Genomic DNA, 16,645 nt, shown 5'->3' on the forward strand with positions numbered 1-16,645 from the left:
TGCTTTTGCATGAGGCCGTCACCGTCCGTTTGGCAAGGCCGACACCGGCCATGCGGACGATAGGACTGTGCGACGTCGTCTCATGCATCTCGACGAACAGAGCCGTGGAGTCTGGCTCGGCAAACTGCTGACAGCATGATTCTGTTGTTTGTGTAACAGAGCGGGTTTGTGACATATGAGCGCCATCATGCAATGCCTGCTCAAGACAACACGAACCGGGCCTCTGGGACGGGCAGGTCTTTTCCCGACGGATGGGGAGTAGGACGGGATTTTGTTTTTTTCTTGCAGGAACGACGGTGTCTCAACATCAAACGAATCACGGGGCTCCAAGAGAAAAGTTGGAACGAGGCGAGTGAGACGTCTGCGAAATGTTGGCGGCGGAGACGGAGAGACATGGTGTTGGTTGGAACATGGCCTGTGGGCATGCGGCTGTCTGTCACCAACGGGAACTTTTGCACCGTGACCGTCGTCTCCCCTCTTTCTCTGCCTCTCTCTTTTTTTCGCCCAGGGCATCAGAAGGGCCCGAGAACCTGGGATGAGCATCTCTGCGGCGCAGCGCCCAGGCCCCAAAGCAGCGGGCAGCCATTCAAGTGGCGAAGATGGGCAGCATGTGGCTGTTGGTGCACATCACATCACGTTTCCTGCATGCCCAGAACTGGCTTTCCGTCCAACCCGTCACACCGTTCTTTCGACGCTGGCGGCCGTCCTGTCACGGTCCAGACTCCTCCTTCAAAATGATTCATGACTGCGGGCTTCTGGCAACACAACAACGCCGCAAATGTAATTGTAATTGCATCCTTCGAGCCGGTACCAGAACGCTTTCACCCGGAACGACCTTGTTTCTGGAAAAAAGAGTCTGGGCTGGACGGACATTGCGCAGGGCATGGATCAGCCATGGCACAGAGCACCGTCGCCCGGCCGGAGCAGAGAGCTCTCTCAGAGCGGATGCTACCCGGGTACCCCAACTCTCTCCACCGACAGGCCATGGCCCACGGCTGCTGAGATGGCTGGCTATGCGAATCATATCCTGTCATCCTATCAACGCTTTTGGCCCGACACCACTTCGCGCAGCATTTCCCACCGCAAGGGTGCCCGCATAGCTAACTGGGTCTTTGGTGATATTTTGGTGTTGGACCCAACTTCACCGTCGTCTTCGCTTCCGAGGGCTAGGTGAGGGGGAGCAACATGAGGGCTCGTTTACGCTTCTGTTCCCATCTCCTGTCAGATGTCAGATGGATCCTGGGATGGCATGTCGGTAGACCGCCGTCCTCTCGTTCCGGTTGGTGAACCCAGCGGCCGACGTGAGGAAACTATCTGTGAAATTTGGTCAGCAGTAGTCGGCAACTTTTCCTGATTGATCTGCGATCCACGTTCAACTCGGCGCAGGCTTGTTTTGTAGTTGTGGCACCTCTGCAAAGTCCCCTTGCTTTTTCTTGTTTTAATTCTGGGCCATCAGTGCCTCTGTACAGACAGGATGTTGTTGGTTCTACTCTCGCGCACTGATGCATGCACCTGCCCAGGTCTACGCATCTCTTTTTGATTTTTGGTTCTTTTTTTTTGCCTCCTCCTTTTTTGGATGCAATTGATGCAGCAACAATCCACATTGGATGCGTCCTTCTTACCTTAGGCGGCTGCACGCAACTCCAAAGGGTGTTTAAGCCCCCTCTAATGCAGAGGCTCAATCTAGTTTCCAGCTCGCCCGTCGCTCCGGTCGAAACACAGCTCACCTGCTATCCGCTATTTCTTCCACCCCTGTTGCTTGCTCTCGACAGCTGTACCCGGTAGCAAATCGGGGAGGAAGGCGACTGAGGGGCCTCATTTGTCAATTCCGCGCCAACGCGCAAACCTGGGTTGCGCTTGGGGGGTTTGCTCTGTTTTGGTTCCAGTTCCAGCTCATCAACAGCCAAACAGAAGCCATACGGACGACGAAGAAGGGGGGGCCCAAATCAAAGAAATCCAGGTCCCAGGGTCCAGGGTCCGCCCCCCAGGGTTGTGGAATCGTATCAGTCGACACCGAGTTCCAACACCAACAACAGCAGAACCAACCTATTGGGTCCTCCCCCGTGTTTTCGTTCCCGCCTTTCCCGCCCTCGCGGATTCAGACCGACTCAGGCCGTCCCAGGTCTCCGGGTCGAGCACGAACACTCACACCCAGACTCGCTCCCTCTGCTCTACTTAGTACACAAATGCCACGGCTCTCCCCTCCCTTCCCATTACCGACGCCCCAATCTCTCATCTTAAACTTTGTGTGTCTCGGCCGGCGTTCAATTGGCGTGCTGCGAGGCCTTGAGTCGGATCGAGCCTCTTCTCACCTTGATTCTGATCTGCGATCCCGAGGTCGTTCGATTCATTCCTCTCTGATGCCCGGCCCCTCCGCCCCTAGTTAATCTTATTGTCTTAATAACCAAGGAGGTGAACATTCGCCGGGAATTCGACCTGTCAGGAGACAAATACGTACCGCGAGACAACATCAACGAGCCCCAAGGAAGCTTTCTTTGTTCAACAGCCACCACGAGCAATTGCGATTGACTTCACGTTCTCCACTTGTTCGCTGAGGTCTTCAATGGCCCTGGACTTGACCGCAATCGTCCTATCGTTCCGAATCCGTCACCTCGACTCATAAAAACTGCCCCTTTTCTCATCAAGCTCGACCCCGTCGTCGTCGTCACTCGACACTCTCCGAACTTTTTTTCTTCCCTCGGCTCATGTCACGAGCTCAAGCCATGGCCACCAATTTCTACCCTCCAGGCGCCGTCAACGGTCGGCTCCACGGCTTCGAGTTCACCTTTGAGTCCACCCCCGACAAGACATCCCTGCACGATAGCTTCTTGGAACCCGATGTACGTAGAAATCCTCCGCGCGCGCATGCGGCCCTGTTCATTTGATCCAAGTGTTCGTCCGATGTCACTAACAAGCTCATGTTCTTAGCCCGATCCTCAAGAGGGGTATGCCTGCCATTGAGAAGTCAATTCGCAAGCGCACGAGCTAATGGTGTGAACTACCTAGGGAGACGGACTCTTTGCCGGATAGCGTGGAATGCTTTCCTCGTCACTTTGGCAGGACTTATCACGCTTACCAGGCCGGATGTAAGTCATATCGATCCGACCGTGCCGGGTTAATAATACTCACATGAGTCGCAGCCTATGTTTTTCCAAATGATGCAGCCGAACAAGAGCGATTAGACCTTCAATCTCTTGCACTTACGGAATTATTTAACGGCAGATTACATTTCGCCCCGATAAATGAGAAAGGCACACCCAAACGAATTCTCGATGTGGGCACAGGAACGGGCGCGTGGGCGATGGATATGGGAGACAGCTACCCAGAAGCTCGCATCATTGGAGTAGACTTGTCACCTATCCAAAGCAATGCGGTGCCACCAAACGTCCATTTTTATATTGAAGATGCGTAAGTGAGTCTGTTTCCCGTATGAGAACTTCATCTGAGTCCACACACAGCTCCCAAGAGTGGGCATGGCCTGACCCCTTCGATTACATACACACACGCGTCCTCCTCGGTTCATTCGGCGATTTCAAAACCGAAGTTATTCAACAATCATTCGACGCTCTACGCCCAGGTGGCTGGCTCGAGTCTCAAGACTTTAACGTCGAAGCGATCAGCGACGACGGCACTCTGTTGCCAGACAGCCCTCTAGCTCGCTGGGTGTATGACATGAACCACGCAAGCGAGCTCATCGGACGGCCCTTGGCCAGAGCGCACCTGCTGAGGCAATGGTACGAAGAGATTGGGTTCGTCGATGTGCATGAGCGTGTATTCAAGATCCCCTTGAACGGATGGGCGAAACACCCGAGACACAAGCATGTCGGCAAATTATGGGAACAGAACTTTCTTGATGGGCTGAGTGGCTTCAGCCTGGCCTTATTTACGCAAGTTTTGGAGCGAAAACGGGCGGAAGTAGAGGTAAGCTCTCCATTAGACCTTAAGTCTCCTGTCATAAGCTGACCACATTTGCAGTTGTCTTTGGTAGGCGTACGGAAAGATATCAGCAACATACAAATCCACGCTTACCAGCACGTTTGGGTTGTATGGGGCCGAAAGCCATATCCGGAGGAAGTCACTGCTGCCGGCCCCTCCGAGGACAGCATGGCCGAATAATGATGCAAATGACTTGACGACTTTTTTTTCCTTCTAGATTTGTTTCCCATTTATTCAGCAGCGGAAGTCATAGCGCGTTACGGGCAGCATTTAAATGGCCAGGGGAGCACAGGATATCCTTGGAAAACGCGTCTGGTAGGCGTTCGCCATAGGCGTACGATGTTTCAAGACGAACGCGAGCGGACAGCATAGATATTTCTGTATGATGATGACTACGAGTATTTCAGCACAGATACCATTCCTCGATTTTCATTTCTGCCATTTTGGTTCCCAAATTCAAACTTTGAGCAACATCCACTCCAACTGCATCGCCTTCTCTTCTCCGATGAGACTTAGGAGCGTGTCCTTCGTCAAGAAGTCATGATCGCAAAACTCGAACCCAGGCACGGCGACCTCAGTAATCAAGAGCCCCTCGCTCGCCTCCTTCTCGCCATCTTCGTCTGGCAAGATGAAGCTGGCCTTATGGTCGCCTCCTTCGACGACCCACTGCAGCCTTTCTCCGGCGGCGATGTTCTTGCCGACGACGGAGCTCTCAATGTTGCCGTCTGCGTGGATGAGCACATATCGCCCTCTTCCACTGTGAAGGGAATGCGTGATGTAGCAGCGGTTCCGGTGAAAGTGGCCCACAGGCGAGGAGGGAGTAAGGTAATAAAAGATACTAGATGATAGTGTGCGAAGGGTTGGGACGAAGCCGGGGCGGTTGTAGCCTCCGATCATGCCGAGGGTTATCGGATTCGTGGGAGTTTGAGGGTACGTGGACGTTACGGTGGTCTTGTCCCGATCTGTTTCGGCGAAGAAGCCACCTTCGAAGTGTCGCAAAAGGGAGAGGGAATTGATTGTGCTTTGGACTGAGGATGGATCGTGGGGGAGGGGGAGAGAGGATGGAGTTAGAAGTTGGTCGAGAACAGGAAGAGATCCCATTGTGTTTTCCTGAGACTATGTGCTGGTTGAACGAGCTATGGAAGTTGAGGTGAACAGCATCTGAGGTCGAAAATACATCAAGACGGAACGATTCGAGGAGAATTCTTTTTGGCCACAGCCTGATCTTTACCTATGGATGTCAATCTGGAGATAAGCTATAGCTTACGGCCAAGGCCTGAGAAAGTACTCAGAACAGACAGAGAAGCGACCTATCACATACGTATATGACGCTGGCAGAGAGCTTCCGAAGCACCACACCAGACAGAACCCCTGAAAAGTCCTGGCAGCCTGCTAATATTAGATAACCCGTCGCTCTCCGAGATAAATATATATTATAGATAGTTCGCGTGACTCAGTAAGTGATGTGCGATTTCCCCTATAGTTCAAGAGACGGGCAGGTACACGTGGCAACCCTTATCATCACAGAAGACCCATACTATTCAGGTTCAGGCGCACCAGCGAGCCCGGACTTCCGGTACACCATCGAATGAAACCTGTGAAGAAACTTCAGCGAATACGCATTGATATGACAGAAATTCCGGAAAGCTCGGGAAAAACCTTGAAATCTGACGTGGGATTGAGCAGGTGTTGGTGAGGGAGTTGGGAATGGGGGCATTGGCTCAGCCACACTATGTGGCTGGTGGGCCACACTTCTTATCGTTATCGCCGGCTGGTGAACTATCAGCATCCTCGGGTGTCTGAAATCGATCACGACGAATACCACAACCAGCCTCGCCACGACGCTCTCCTTTCTACAGGACACCTCAACCGGGTCGCACAATCGCAGAGACCAAACCTGGGGACTGATGTCGGCTGGTGCCCGTTGCGCGCCCAACCATGTCATCCCTCCTCCGCGCTCTCCGACCACCAGCCTCCCGAGCAGCATGCCTTCGACCGCCACCCCCTCGGCCACTCCATGGCAACTCTCCCATCAGCTCTCGTCTTGCGCAAATCAGATCAGACTCAGCGACGCCAATACAAAGACAGACCCGATCCTTCTCCCAGACCCCGCGTGCTCCTCAGGACCCGCGCGACCCTCGTCGCCAAATAGACTACGACTATCTCCAACGACAGTACCATGAAAACCGCATACGAGCTGCCAAACCCCTGTGGTCAGGCAAAAGTGACGGCCGGATAGGCATCTTCGAGCGGTTCCGCCGCGCCGCGACGTCCCGCGGCACCGTAGGTACCGGCGTGATAGCCGGCTCCTTCCTCGCCGCCGTCCTATTCTACTTTTACAACCTCCAGACGGTCCCCGTCTCGGGGCGCAAGCGCTTCAACATCTTTCCGGAAGACTACGTCAAAGACATTTCCGCCGAACAGGTCCGGCGCATCATCCACGAAGTCGAGTCGCAAGGCGGCCGTTTCCTGCCTTCATGGGATCCCCGCGCCAGGATGGTAAAACGGGTGATGGAGCGGCTGATACCAGTGTCCGGGATGGAGGATCTGCAATGGGAGATTCGCGTGATCGACGACCCCAGCACCATCAACGCGTTCGTCCTCCCCGGCGGCAAAGTGTTCGTTCACAGCGGCATCTTGCGCGTGACGAAGAACGAGGACGGTCTAGCCGCCGTGCTGGGCCACGAGATCGCGCACATCATCGCGGATCACGTAGGAGAGCGGATGAGCTCTCTGATTGGGCCCAATATCCTGCTGGGAGCGTTGTTTAGCATTTGGCTTGCGACACCGCTGGCTCTGCCTATGGTCCATTACTTGGGCGGTGGGTTGATCGATTTCATATTCACGCTGCCAATGGGCCGGTTGCAGGAGAGCGAGGCAGATTATATCGGCATGATGCTGATGGCAGAGGCGTGTTATGATCCCAGTGAAGCCATTGGTCTGTGGCAACGAATGGACCGTATGGCCAAGATGTATCGCCAGGACGAGATCCCCGAAATCCTGGGTACACACCCTTCGGTGCGTTATGGCCCCATTGTGTTCAATGTATTTTGTATGGCTAACAGTGTTCCCGCAGAATGAGCATCGCATTCAGAAATGCACCGAGTGGCTGCCGAAAGCTCTTGAAAAGCGATCTGCTAGCGATTGCCAAGGAACTGCTAGCTTTGCGGGGCAGTTCAGGCGAGCCCTGGATTTGGGTAATCTGATCATTGAATTCTAGAGCATTCCCCTTTACCATACCCTATCATGGATGGTGTTTGGCGTTGAGGGCATAGAACCGCGGAGACGATAGACGAGAACTTGGATTGCATGCAATGTCATGAAACTAAGCGTCATTGTTATTATCAAAATCATACTATAGCCTAGTAAACTTTCATATATGAGATACCACAATACTTCAACTCATCTTCTAGGTCGTTCCTTTCCACCGCATCGTTTCGAGCAACCTTGCATGCAAGCGAAATAAACTCGCCAAATACCCCGGCATCCTTGACAATGACATACCGCCGGGAACCGATTCGAACCATGGGAGAAAAAGAATACCAGGCGCGTGAAAAAAAGTCTAGGTAGTCGCAAAGGTAGCGGAGCCTCGGATCTGGGCGCTGCTCCTCCCCCGGATCTCACGAGCTGAGAAATCGTCGCCTCGTGATTTGCTCCCGCATTCACCCCAGGCCACCAAGCGGTCCGGAGGCGGAGCTCCCCCAATCAGCGGACGAATGACGTCGTCCGACGACCCCTGTTCGCGCATAGATGAGCCGAGGTAAGTTGACTCGTGTACCGCTAGATGCAACACGCGCGCTGCTGGCCTGCTCTTTGCCGGTGCTTTGCAGGGCCGCCAGCCAACCCCCCAGTGGCCCGATACGCTAGGAAACGACACCGACAAACCCCCGACAACCTTGGCCCATCTCACCGTGTCTTTTTCCTCGCATCTTATCAACCTGCAACTCACCACCTCGTCTTCAGATTCATATCTTCACAGCAACTACCACCGCAACCCTTCTCAACGTCGTACGACATCTCGCTACTACATATACCGAACCGCGTCACCCCCTCAAATTCTCCCCAAACACAGCCGCCAATATGTCCAAGACTTTCACCACCGCCGAGGTTGCCCAGCACAAGACCGAGAAGGACATGTGGCTCATTGTCGAGGACGGCGTCTACGACATCACTGGTGAGTCTCCCTCTTCTCCATGTTGTCGTGTCTCACGGCACAACATTGCTGTAGACACTATACTGAACATGTCTCGCAGCTTTCCAATCAGAGCACCCCGGTGGTGAGAAGATCCTCAAGCGCTTCGCCGGTAAGAACGCCACCAAGGTCTTCTGGAAGTACCACAACGAGAAGGTCCTCGAGAAGTACGGCGGCAAGCTCAAGATCGGCACCGTCGGCGAGAGCGCCAAGCTTTGAGACGGTCACCTCGCTATAGCTGTCTTTGTTTCGGCATCATTTGTTTATGTACTTTTTCCGACCTCGCAACAAGAAGCGACTGTACTTGATGGATTCTGTGCTGGAAATTTGCTATTATTTTACCACCTTTGCATTGGGCTTTAGCGCGTTGGGACACACGACTCTCTGGAATAGGCTCGGGGCAATGGATTCGCATCGAAGATGAGCCAGCAAGCCCGGTGTCCGTTCGATTGACTGGGATCGTGTTGGAACGGACGTCCAGCCCATGCAGGACAGTAATATCTGTCTGGTCTAGGGGCTCACGTTAGGCGGACATCGGAGTCCGGGAGCCGGAGTGAGGCCATCGATGGCTCAGACGCCATCGGAGAAGTGGCCCAGAAGGATGGAGTTCAGCGAGGATCACTGTTGTGCTTTGGCCGAAACAGTAGACAAACACTAGACGGTCCAGCTCTGCAACGGAATAGATGTCGAAGACCATGTTAAAGTCAATTCTCTAACCATAGGGGTGCAGCTTCGAAACGTTTAGTCATTAATATGTCTTGGCCCGTTAAAACTATATGCAGCCGCTGCAAAGGGCAGCGGCGAGGTGAAAAATTATCGTGCAAACCCTGCCGCAGCGTATCCAACCCTCGTGGAAGCAAAAGCTTGCGTACCCAGGTCCCGTTTGCCTTCCCATTCCAAGGGCAGTTCTGTCTAGATTTATCATTGTCTGGATTCCGGTCTCTTCCTTCGTCCATCTCTATGGCATCCTCAATAAGCAAGATCGTCGTCCCCTCTAATATCTTTTCTCCCCTTCCCAAGTCACAGAGGGTATAATGCAATTCGTCGGCGTGCGTTATACAAACGGAACAAAGAGAAAACTTCGGTGTGGCAGGCCACTCCTGCCAGTGTCGTGCCGCCCTCAAGAGGCGGCACGCTTCGTTCTTGAGTCGAAAAAAGAAAACTTCGTGAAAACTCATGATGTTCCTTGCAGCCAGATCAATAACCGCCGATGAGAGAGTCGTCATATCTGTCAGGGCTGCCGGTGCCGCTACCATTGGCACTATCGCTGCTCGAGAAGTAGCTTTGGTCGATTCGGAAGATCCAGTCCATCTTGTCGCGCTCGCTGCGCCCGGCAAACAGCCATGTGTTGTCGGTACCGTAAATGGCGAATACGCCAGCTTGCAGTCGTTCACTCAGCCGTTGGAGGCCACCATTAGGTCCGGTCTGAGCGCCACCTGTGCCTGTGCCAGTCCAGATGCTGGAGATGACACGCCCTGAGGCAGTCCGACGGTGACTTGGCCGGAACTCTTCGACGCTCCCGTTGGCTTGCGAGCTTGTGTCGTCGTCTTCGCCCGACAAAAGCCCGATGACGCCAGGTTGGCTGTCGACGCGCGAGTTGCGGAGACTGACAATTGCCACCTCATCACCGTCAGTGACGGAGTGGATATGAAGGTAGGGTCGACGCAATTCCACAAATCTCTTGACCCATCTTGTTGAACTGCTGTTGGGTACCAGCAAGTAACCACCCTTAAGAACCTTGGGGTTCTTTGGAACTCGGATGATCGTGGGAATCAACATCGGCGCGGCAGGTTCGGGTGCAGCGCCATCGGCTGGTGGATCAGTGTTGGCTGGGCTGAGAATCTGCAACAGAGGATCAGGGTACTTGTTCCATAGCTTGAGGCACCTCTCGACGAGGTACTTCTCTCGCTCTGGCATTTCTGGCTCCTTGGGTTCTTCAGGTTCCTGTACCGTAGCAGTCTCTGTCCCAGTCTCCGCGTCTTGTTGTGGCGTGTCCTGGCCATCTCCATTCAAAAAGTCGTCCTCTGGAACTTGTGAACTCTCTGGGGTGTCGTTCAAGAGGTCATCGTCGTCATGATCAAAAGTCGGTTGAGGAGGTATATCCTCTTCTTGAGGCTCTTCCGCGGGCTTCACCCTAGGCTCGGGGAGCCCAATTTTCTTAAGCAGGAGCTGCGCGGACCCGATTTCAGCTATACGCCTTCTCTTCTTACGAGAAAGAATAAAGTCGCTGACAAGAGAAACCCCGCGTGGTGTCCAAGTTGTAAGCTGCTCTTCGCCCTTTACATAGTCGTGTTGACTGCTCATCCTCCAAAGGTCACCGATTCTCTTGATAGGCGCTGGACGCATTGAGAGAGTGAAGATGGCGCTGGTGGCGTGGACAAACCGAACGCTTTGCCACAGTGCAGAGAACATGGAGGTCTGCCTCACGTATGATCTGGACATGATTTGACAGCAAACGTGCATGGCGAACTTCATCGGCTCTGCAAACTTGCTGGAGCTAATCTCCCAGGCCACCGTCATCTGCACGCGGTACTTGTCTGCGGTAACCCTGTCTAGCAGTAAGGAGTTGTGCAAACTTGAGTCCCACTGGCCGGTCAGCGTGATGCTTCGGGTACCATTTGCGTTATCGCGGAAAGTAGGCTTGTTGGCGAGCTTGAGGGTGATCGCCGGGGATGTCGAGCCCATGTCCGGGGACTTTCCTGCCTGGTCCAAGAGTTGGATCTTGCCAACCCTAAGATTCATAGCATCATCCCAAGGCAAGGCATCGCCGGAGCTGTGCGTGATGTTGATGGCGATTCGGCGCTGCAATCCTTGATGGAGGTGGAACGTGCCGCCATCCATTTCGCTTGTCTGAGCAACTTCGACAGGAGCATACTCTCCTTCCTCATTGAGCTCAAGGATCTGTATTCTTGCCAACATGTCGTGTTTCTCTTCCGTGAAAAATTGGGACTCCGCAATGCGAGCGTTCTTGCCTTTACCTCGAGAAAGGGGCACGGCATCTCTCATGTCGTCCCAACTCAAGAGCTTATCCAAATGCATAGCCGAGACCTTGGCGAAGATGGCGGCTCTGAGAGTGACGGTCTGCGGGCTGAAAAGAGGGACGCTCATGCTGTGTACGCTCTCGAAGCGAATCGGGCCTTCATCGAAATCCTTGATCATCTGCGTAGTCGTAATTCCGTCCTCCTCGGACACTCCAGGAATGAACAGCTGCGCGTGCACCTCGGTACCTTCTCTCTCGGCGAAGCCTACCATTTCGTGCATAACGACATTGAACTTGAGAGTGTTGGAAGGCGCTCTGGCGTGAGATGGCTCCAAGGAAAGCTTGATCATGCCAATGGCATGGGAGGTGTGGGGAGACAGAACGTCCAAGGCAAAGTCCTGGACTCTGCTTTGGAAGACTGCCTTTAATGGGACGTCAACCTCCCCAACCAAGGTGTACTGCGGCATGCAAGTCTCGACAAAGGGATTATCGAGGCTGAGATGTTGAGCATACTCGGGCTGATCGAGGTACTGGTGCATTTGCCTCATCTGTCGAACCCGATCGTGAAGTTTTTCCAAGCTCCAAAGGTGGACGACGCTATTCTTGTAGTCAATGACACGAACGCCAATGCACGGCTTCTGTGCTTCATCAAGAGCAATGTCGTCGCCTTCGCCAGTCAACCCATTCAGGACCATGTCATAAGAGGAACATAATGAGTGGCCAACGTCGATGACCGTGAATTGGAACACCACGCCTTCGTCCAGCTCGTTGCTCATGATCTGTGCCTCCTTGAGTGCAGAAGCATGCTGAAGGACCGCTTCGGCCATGCGCACGTAACGCCTGGTCCGCCAGTGCTTGACAACTTGTCGGGCAATTTCGAGCTCTTCGTCTGATAACTTGGGGTTCGCCTTTGGCCGCTTGAGTGGATCCATTTTCTCAAGCTTTTCCTCGAATTGTCGGCGCTGGACCTCAAGTTGTTGTTGCATATCTTCCTTGATAGTCTTCAGAGTCTCCTCCATGCGGACCTTTTCCTTCTTGATCTCTTCGACCTCGACGTTGGCTGCTTCCGCAGTCTTGAGCTGCTCCTGGTACTCTTCCTTCTGCCTGTCGAGCTGAGATTGCATCTCTTCCCGCACCTCTCGCATCTTGTCGTCGACTTCGCCTGGCTTCGGTGTTGATGGCATGGTCAGAGCCGTGTCGAGTGAGAAGTTGTCAATCGTGCCGGTTGACATGTACTTCTCTCGTATAGGGTAGGAAGTGACTGATTCCGTGTCGTCATCTCCATCGCGTCCATTGACACGCTCTGCACGAGCTCGCTGAATCCCTTCAAATAAAGCATTTAGCTCGTCGTCCGTAAGACTCGCCAGGTTTTGGTTCGGTCCAAGGATAGCCTCTGCTGCCTCGCGGCGTGCAAAACTCCAATCGTTGTCACGACCTGGGCGGAAGGGAATTGGCGAGTCCGGTCTGCTGTCACCAAAGTCTGACCCAGCCTTGCTCCAATTGCGCTCATGACCCGGGCGAGGGCTGGCAGATGGCGTGATTGCCTTCCCTTCGAGGCCCTGCAGCTGACTTGCCGTAACAGACTGGCGGAGAAGGCTCTTGTCGGCGCGCTCCTTCTGTGCCTCCATCGGGTGATTAAAACGGAAAATGTGGAAGTCGCCTAGGATCACACGATAGCCGGAATGAAGCTGCTTAGGCTCTTCGATCCGTTTTCCGTTGACCATCACGGACGCGCCTTCTCTCGGGATAATCATGACGGTACCGTCTTGCTGGTTTTCGAAGGCGCAATGGTCGTGGAGAATTCGCGTCCCGTTAAGACGAATGTTGGCTTGATTTTCGGCGTTGGTGTCCATGTTTCCAACTGTCGTCAGCCCTGGCTTCAGATTGTACACCAGACACTCAGCAAGTAGTGGATCGTCCGAAAGGTTAACCAAATGAGGCATCTTCTTGGGCGTGGACAGCCCAATAAAACCTTTTTCGATGCTGATGCCGAGTTCCTCGAGAGCAGCCTCACGCTCTTTGTGGATCTCTTCAGTTTTTTGCAACTTCTGCTCCCAAGTCTGATTAAGATCCGATAGCAGCTTCTCACTTTGGTTGAGTTGCTCTGCGATTTCGGCCTTGGATACTTTCTTGACGGCGCCATCCGAAGACGTGATGGAGACGAACTGTTTCTCCAGCGGCGTGCCTTCCGGGTAGACCTCTTCAGCCGTGATAGTACCGCCTCCGGCAGCTGCGCCAGCGGCACCTGGAACTCCACCGCCGCCCCCGAGTTGGCCCCTCAATAGAGCTAGTTCTTCCTTGAGCTCTCTGATCATGCGCGCGTTGGCGTCCTCGTTGACCACGGCGTGGTTCTTGATTCTCTTGGCTGAATCGGCGTAACGAAGTGTACTCAAGGTTTCGTCGTAATTGATGTCTGCCGGACTGATAGCTGCAATCATGGCTGTCATACTGTTTCCACCTAACGAGTCTTTGAGCAGCCACGTGAGGACACTGTCTCTGTACGGAACCTGCCCACCGGCGCCCTTCTTCTTCTTCCCCGTCGAGATGTCCGCAAGGGCTGAGATGACACGACCCAAAGAGGACAGCGATCTGTTGATTTCAGCACCTTCCTTCAAGCGAGCACCTGTGGCACCCGTTGAGGTAGCTCTTTCTGAACCGGCCAAATCGACTAGACTGATCTTGGCTACCTTTTCCATCTCCATCTTGGTGTCGGGATCGAACCTCTTTTGAGTGAGCATCAGGGTAAAAACAGCGTGACTTCGACTGGATGTCTCGTTCATGTTGGTCGCCGCGACTGTTCTCGCCTTGTTGCCTTCATCCATCAAGTGCTCGATCTCCTGAAAGCTGCCAACAACCAACTTTGCCAAGTCTTCGACATAGGGACCAGTCGAAGGATGCTCGCGGACCTTGAGGTTGCCCTTAGTTGACGGGTTGAGCAGATCCCTCACACGTTCGTTGTAAATTTCGAGATACGACACCTCGACAGTACAGCGCAAGTGCTTGTCCTCCTGAAGTGTTGAGATTCTCCTAAACATATCTTGGCAAATGTTCGGGATGATACCAACTTCCTTGCCGTATCCCATCATAGAGTAGGATTTTCCGGAACCCGTTTGACCGTAGGCGAAAATACAGTTGTTGTAGCCCCCGAAAGCATTGTCGAGCAGGGGCTGACCGAGGTCATCGAAGAGGTTGTCTTGACCAGCATAATGGCTATCTTTTCGGTCAAAAGACCAGTATGACCTATCGAAGGCGAAGACTTTCTGACCAGAATCCTTCTGGCCCTTTTGTTGAGCATCGGATGGCGGGGTCAACACCGTCTGGTTATCTTTCATTTCGATGATACATTTTGAACCCCGGTCAATCTCTGTGTCGCGTCAGTCGGTGTCCGGTCAATTTCCTACCATCGCAGCCCGCCGTGCTGCAGCGGAAGCGTTTCTGGGACGTACCTCGACTGTTAAACGGTCTGACTCTCACCACCACCTTAATATTTCCACCACCGGCTGGAGGCATCTTTGCGATTGGTTTTGGGGCACCTGCCGCCCGACTTCACGGCACAGATGTTGCCGGTTGTACGGAAGGCAGGTTCTCTGCAGTAGCCGACCGCGATGCCGTCTCGACAGAGACCTTCAACTCCTGCCACTGTGTGGCAGCGAGGCTGGAATCCCTATAACGTCGTTTTCTGTGTCGTCGATAGCCCTTTCAGTAGGTGGGCGATATCATCCTCCGGGTGTTGAGGGGTTGTGGGCTATCTCGGCGGGCAGCCGTGGATCGCTGGGCGTGATTCTGTCGCTTTCGATACTCCAGAACGGTCACTGGAATGACGCAGCCAGGGGCCCCGCAAACAAGGTGGTTGCTTCGGCGGTCGAGCACACGAGGTCTCCGGTGGGCTCTCGCAAGGCTTCGTGAGCGAAATGGAAATCGTTTCGGGGTCGTAGGGTCGTGATCGCGTAACACAAAGGGGATTTGTCGTTGAGCAGAATGCGAAATTACGATTCGGTACGGAGTACTTCGGTGTCAACAAAATCTCGGAAGGAGGACGCGGTCGGTCGCGCACCGCATGACGGCCCTCTGCAGGGAAAGAGTGTCGCTTGATTGGGTCGGAAATTAGCTTCGCTCAGGGTCATTTCACGTGCTGATGTGTTCAGCGGGGTGGTCAACAATGGTTCTCATTGGCCTCTGTCTCCCTGACATAAGCAGCGCGAACCGTGGTGGCCCGCGCGCTGGGCGTTGACGGCTCAATCCCAAATGCAGGTACAAGCAAACTGCTCGATGCCTTTGCCATTACATCAACCCCAAATCCAAAATGACGAGCAGATCAACATCCAGGATGGCTCCATCAGCATGTCCAGATGCAATCGTCGTCAAATGACCCACACCTAGCCCTACAAGAAACGTCAACATGGCTGCATCGCGGCCGGCCTGGCCCTCCGTCCCGAAGACTGTTCTCAACAACCGACTTAAGGTTACGGCAAGATCCTTCGCTTGAAACCGCCCAGAGGAACTCAAGAACGCAGGCGCCTCGACCGTCGTCGAATCAACGCCTATGTTTGGATCTCGTTTTCGCAATTTGCCAGCAGTCGCAATAACGTGTTGCCGCAGCACTCACATTCCTCCTCTTTCGAATCTTATGCCTTGTTCTGAAAACCATCTGCATCCATCCGGGACAGTTCATCTCATCCTGGGGCAGCCTTCTCGGGCCATCCCTGCCGAATCGTGAGCCAAACGCGTGTATCCGCCTGTCAGCCCGTGTTCGATACCGACGAACTGGGAGGTGTGCCAGCGGGCTTTGGTGCTCTCACTCACCGTAGCACCGTCTTCAACTTCATTCAAATCGCAAGCCGCCATTCCATTGCGTCTTGGTTCAGTCTCAAAGCGGGCTGTAGCACCACTTACCCTTTCCGCACTGGAAATCTTCAAATGCGGGGGTTTTTTCTCTAGAAAAAAACAGTAAGAGTCCCTTCACGAAAAGAGAAAAGAAGCGCAGACGAAAAAAGCAGACCGTAAAAAAAAAAAAAAACCCCCCCGAAATGTCAAAAGAATTCACTTGAACCCTCAAACTCCAACGATCAGATAATGGATCACCAGGGCGCTGCGATTGCGCTGACCTGACCATTGGGCCATTTTGCTCTTCTCGCCTGGTTGAGAACAAAGTAGCAGAAGCAAGAGCATGTAGGCAGTCACCTGAGGTGGTCGCTGTCGCTCCTGCCATCTTTGACCATGTCAGTCTGCCCGAAACTGAGCTGTATATCCGCGCCAAATCTGATCCAGATGTCGGCCGTCAGCCGAATCGCACTTGCTACCAATCCTCGGGGCTTCCGCATCGGCCGATGTATGCGCTAATCGGCAACTAGAGACTTTGCTAAGCAGCCTAAACGGGTGTTCCTGGTCCGTTAGGTCAGCGACACATCGGGAAATGGCGGCGATCGTCAATCGACTTACACAAAACCAACAACGTTTCCAGCCACCAGACTTGAACCCGTCAGCCACAGTTTCTCTGCCTCTGTCGATCACTAACATTGGTTCTAAACCAACGACGG

At 53.7% G+C, this 16,645-nt stretch overlaps 5 protein-coding genes across 5 annotated transcripts; 3 read left to right on the forward strand and 2 right to left on the reverse strand.

The window, feature by feature from the left end:
- Nucleotides 1-2,723: 2,723 nt before the first annotated feature.
- On the forward strand, nt 2,724-4,116 carry GCG54_00011308 (Secondary metabolism regulator laeA; the record flags this gene model as incomplete). The annotated part of the gene is made up of 6 exons (XM_045411213.1): nt 2,724-2,840; nt 2,929-2,945; nt 3,007-3,086; nt 3,141-3,408; nt 3,459-3,921; nt 3,976-4,116. 6 exons carry the CDS (start codon nt 2,724-2,726, stop codon nt 4,114-4,116), a joined length of 1,086 nt encoding a protein of 361 aa, XP_045268271.1.
- Nucleotides 4,117-4,392: 276 nt separating this feature from the next.
- Nucleotides 4,393-5,037, reverse strand: GCG54_00011309 (uncharacterized protein; the record flags this gene model as incomplete). The annotated part of the gene is made up of 1 exon (XM_045411214.1): nt 4,393-5,037. One exon carries the CDS (start codon nt 5,035-5,037, stop codon nt 4,393-4,395), a length of 645 nt encoding a protein of 214 aa, XP_045268272.1.
- Nucleotides 5,038-5,874: 837 nt separating this feature from the next.
- On the forward strand, nt 5,875-7,156 carry GCG54_00011310 (Mitochondrial metalloendopeptidase OMA1; the record flags this gene model as incomplete). Its single annotated transcript, XM_045411215.1, has 2 exons — nt 5,875-6,954; nt 7,013-7,156. The coding sequence occupies 2 exons, from the start codon at nt 5,875-5,877 to the stop codon at nt 7,154-7,156; spliced, it is 1,224 nt and encodes a 407-aa protein (XP_045268273.1).
- Nucleotides 7,157-8,016: 860 nt separating this feature from the next.
- On the forward strand, nt 8,017-8,347 carry GCG54_00011311 (putative cytochrome b5; the record flags this gene model as incomplete). Its single annotated transcript, XM_045411216.1, has 2 exons — nt 8,017-8,110; nt 8,190-8,347. The coding sequence occupies 2 exons, from the start codon at nt 8,017-8,019 to the stop codon at nt 8,345-8,347; spliced, it is 252 nt and encodes an 83-aa protein (XP_045268274.1).
- A 978-nt stretch (nt 8,348-9,325) lies between these two features.
- Nucleotides 9,326-14,618, reverse strand: GCG54_00011312 (Kinesin-like protein; the record flags this gene model as incomplete). Its single annotated transcript, XM_045411217.1, has 2 exons — nt 9,326-14,472; nt 14,555-14,618. 2 exons carry the CDS (start codon nt 14,616-14,618, stop codon nt 9,326-9,328), a joined length of 5,211 nt encoding a protein of 1,736 aa, XP_045268275.1.
- Between the last annotated feature and the right edge of the window lie 2,027 nt (nt 14,619-16,645).

Source organism: Colletotrichum gloeosporioides (assembly GCF_011800055.1).
Source record: "Colletotrichum gloeosporioides strain Lc1 chromosome Unknown consensus_17, whole genome shotgun sequence".
Lineage (NCBI taxonomy): Eukaryota > Fungi > Ascomycota > Sordariomycetes > Glomerellales > Glomerellaceae > Colletotrichum > Colletotrichum gloeosporioides.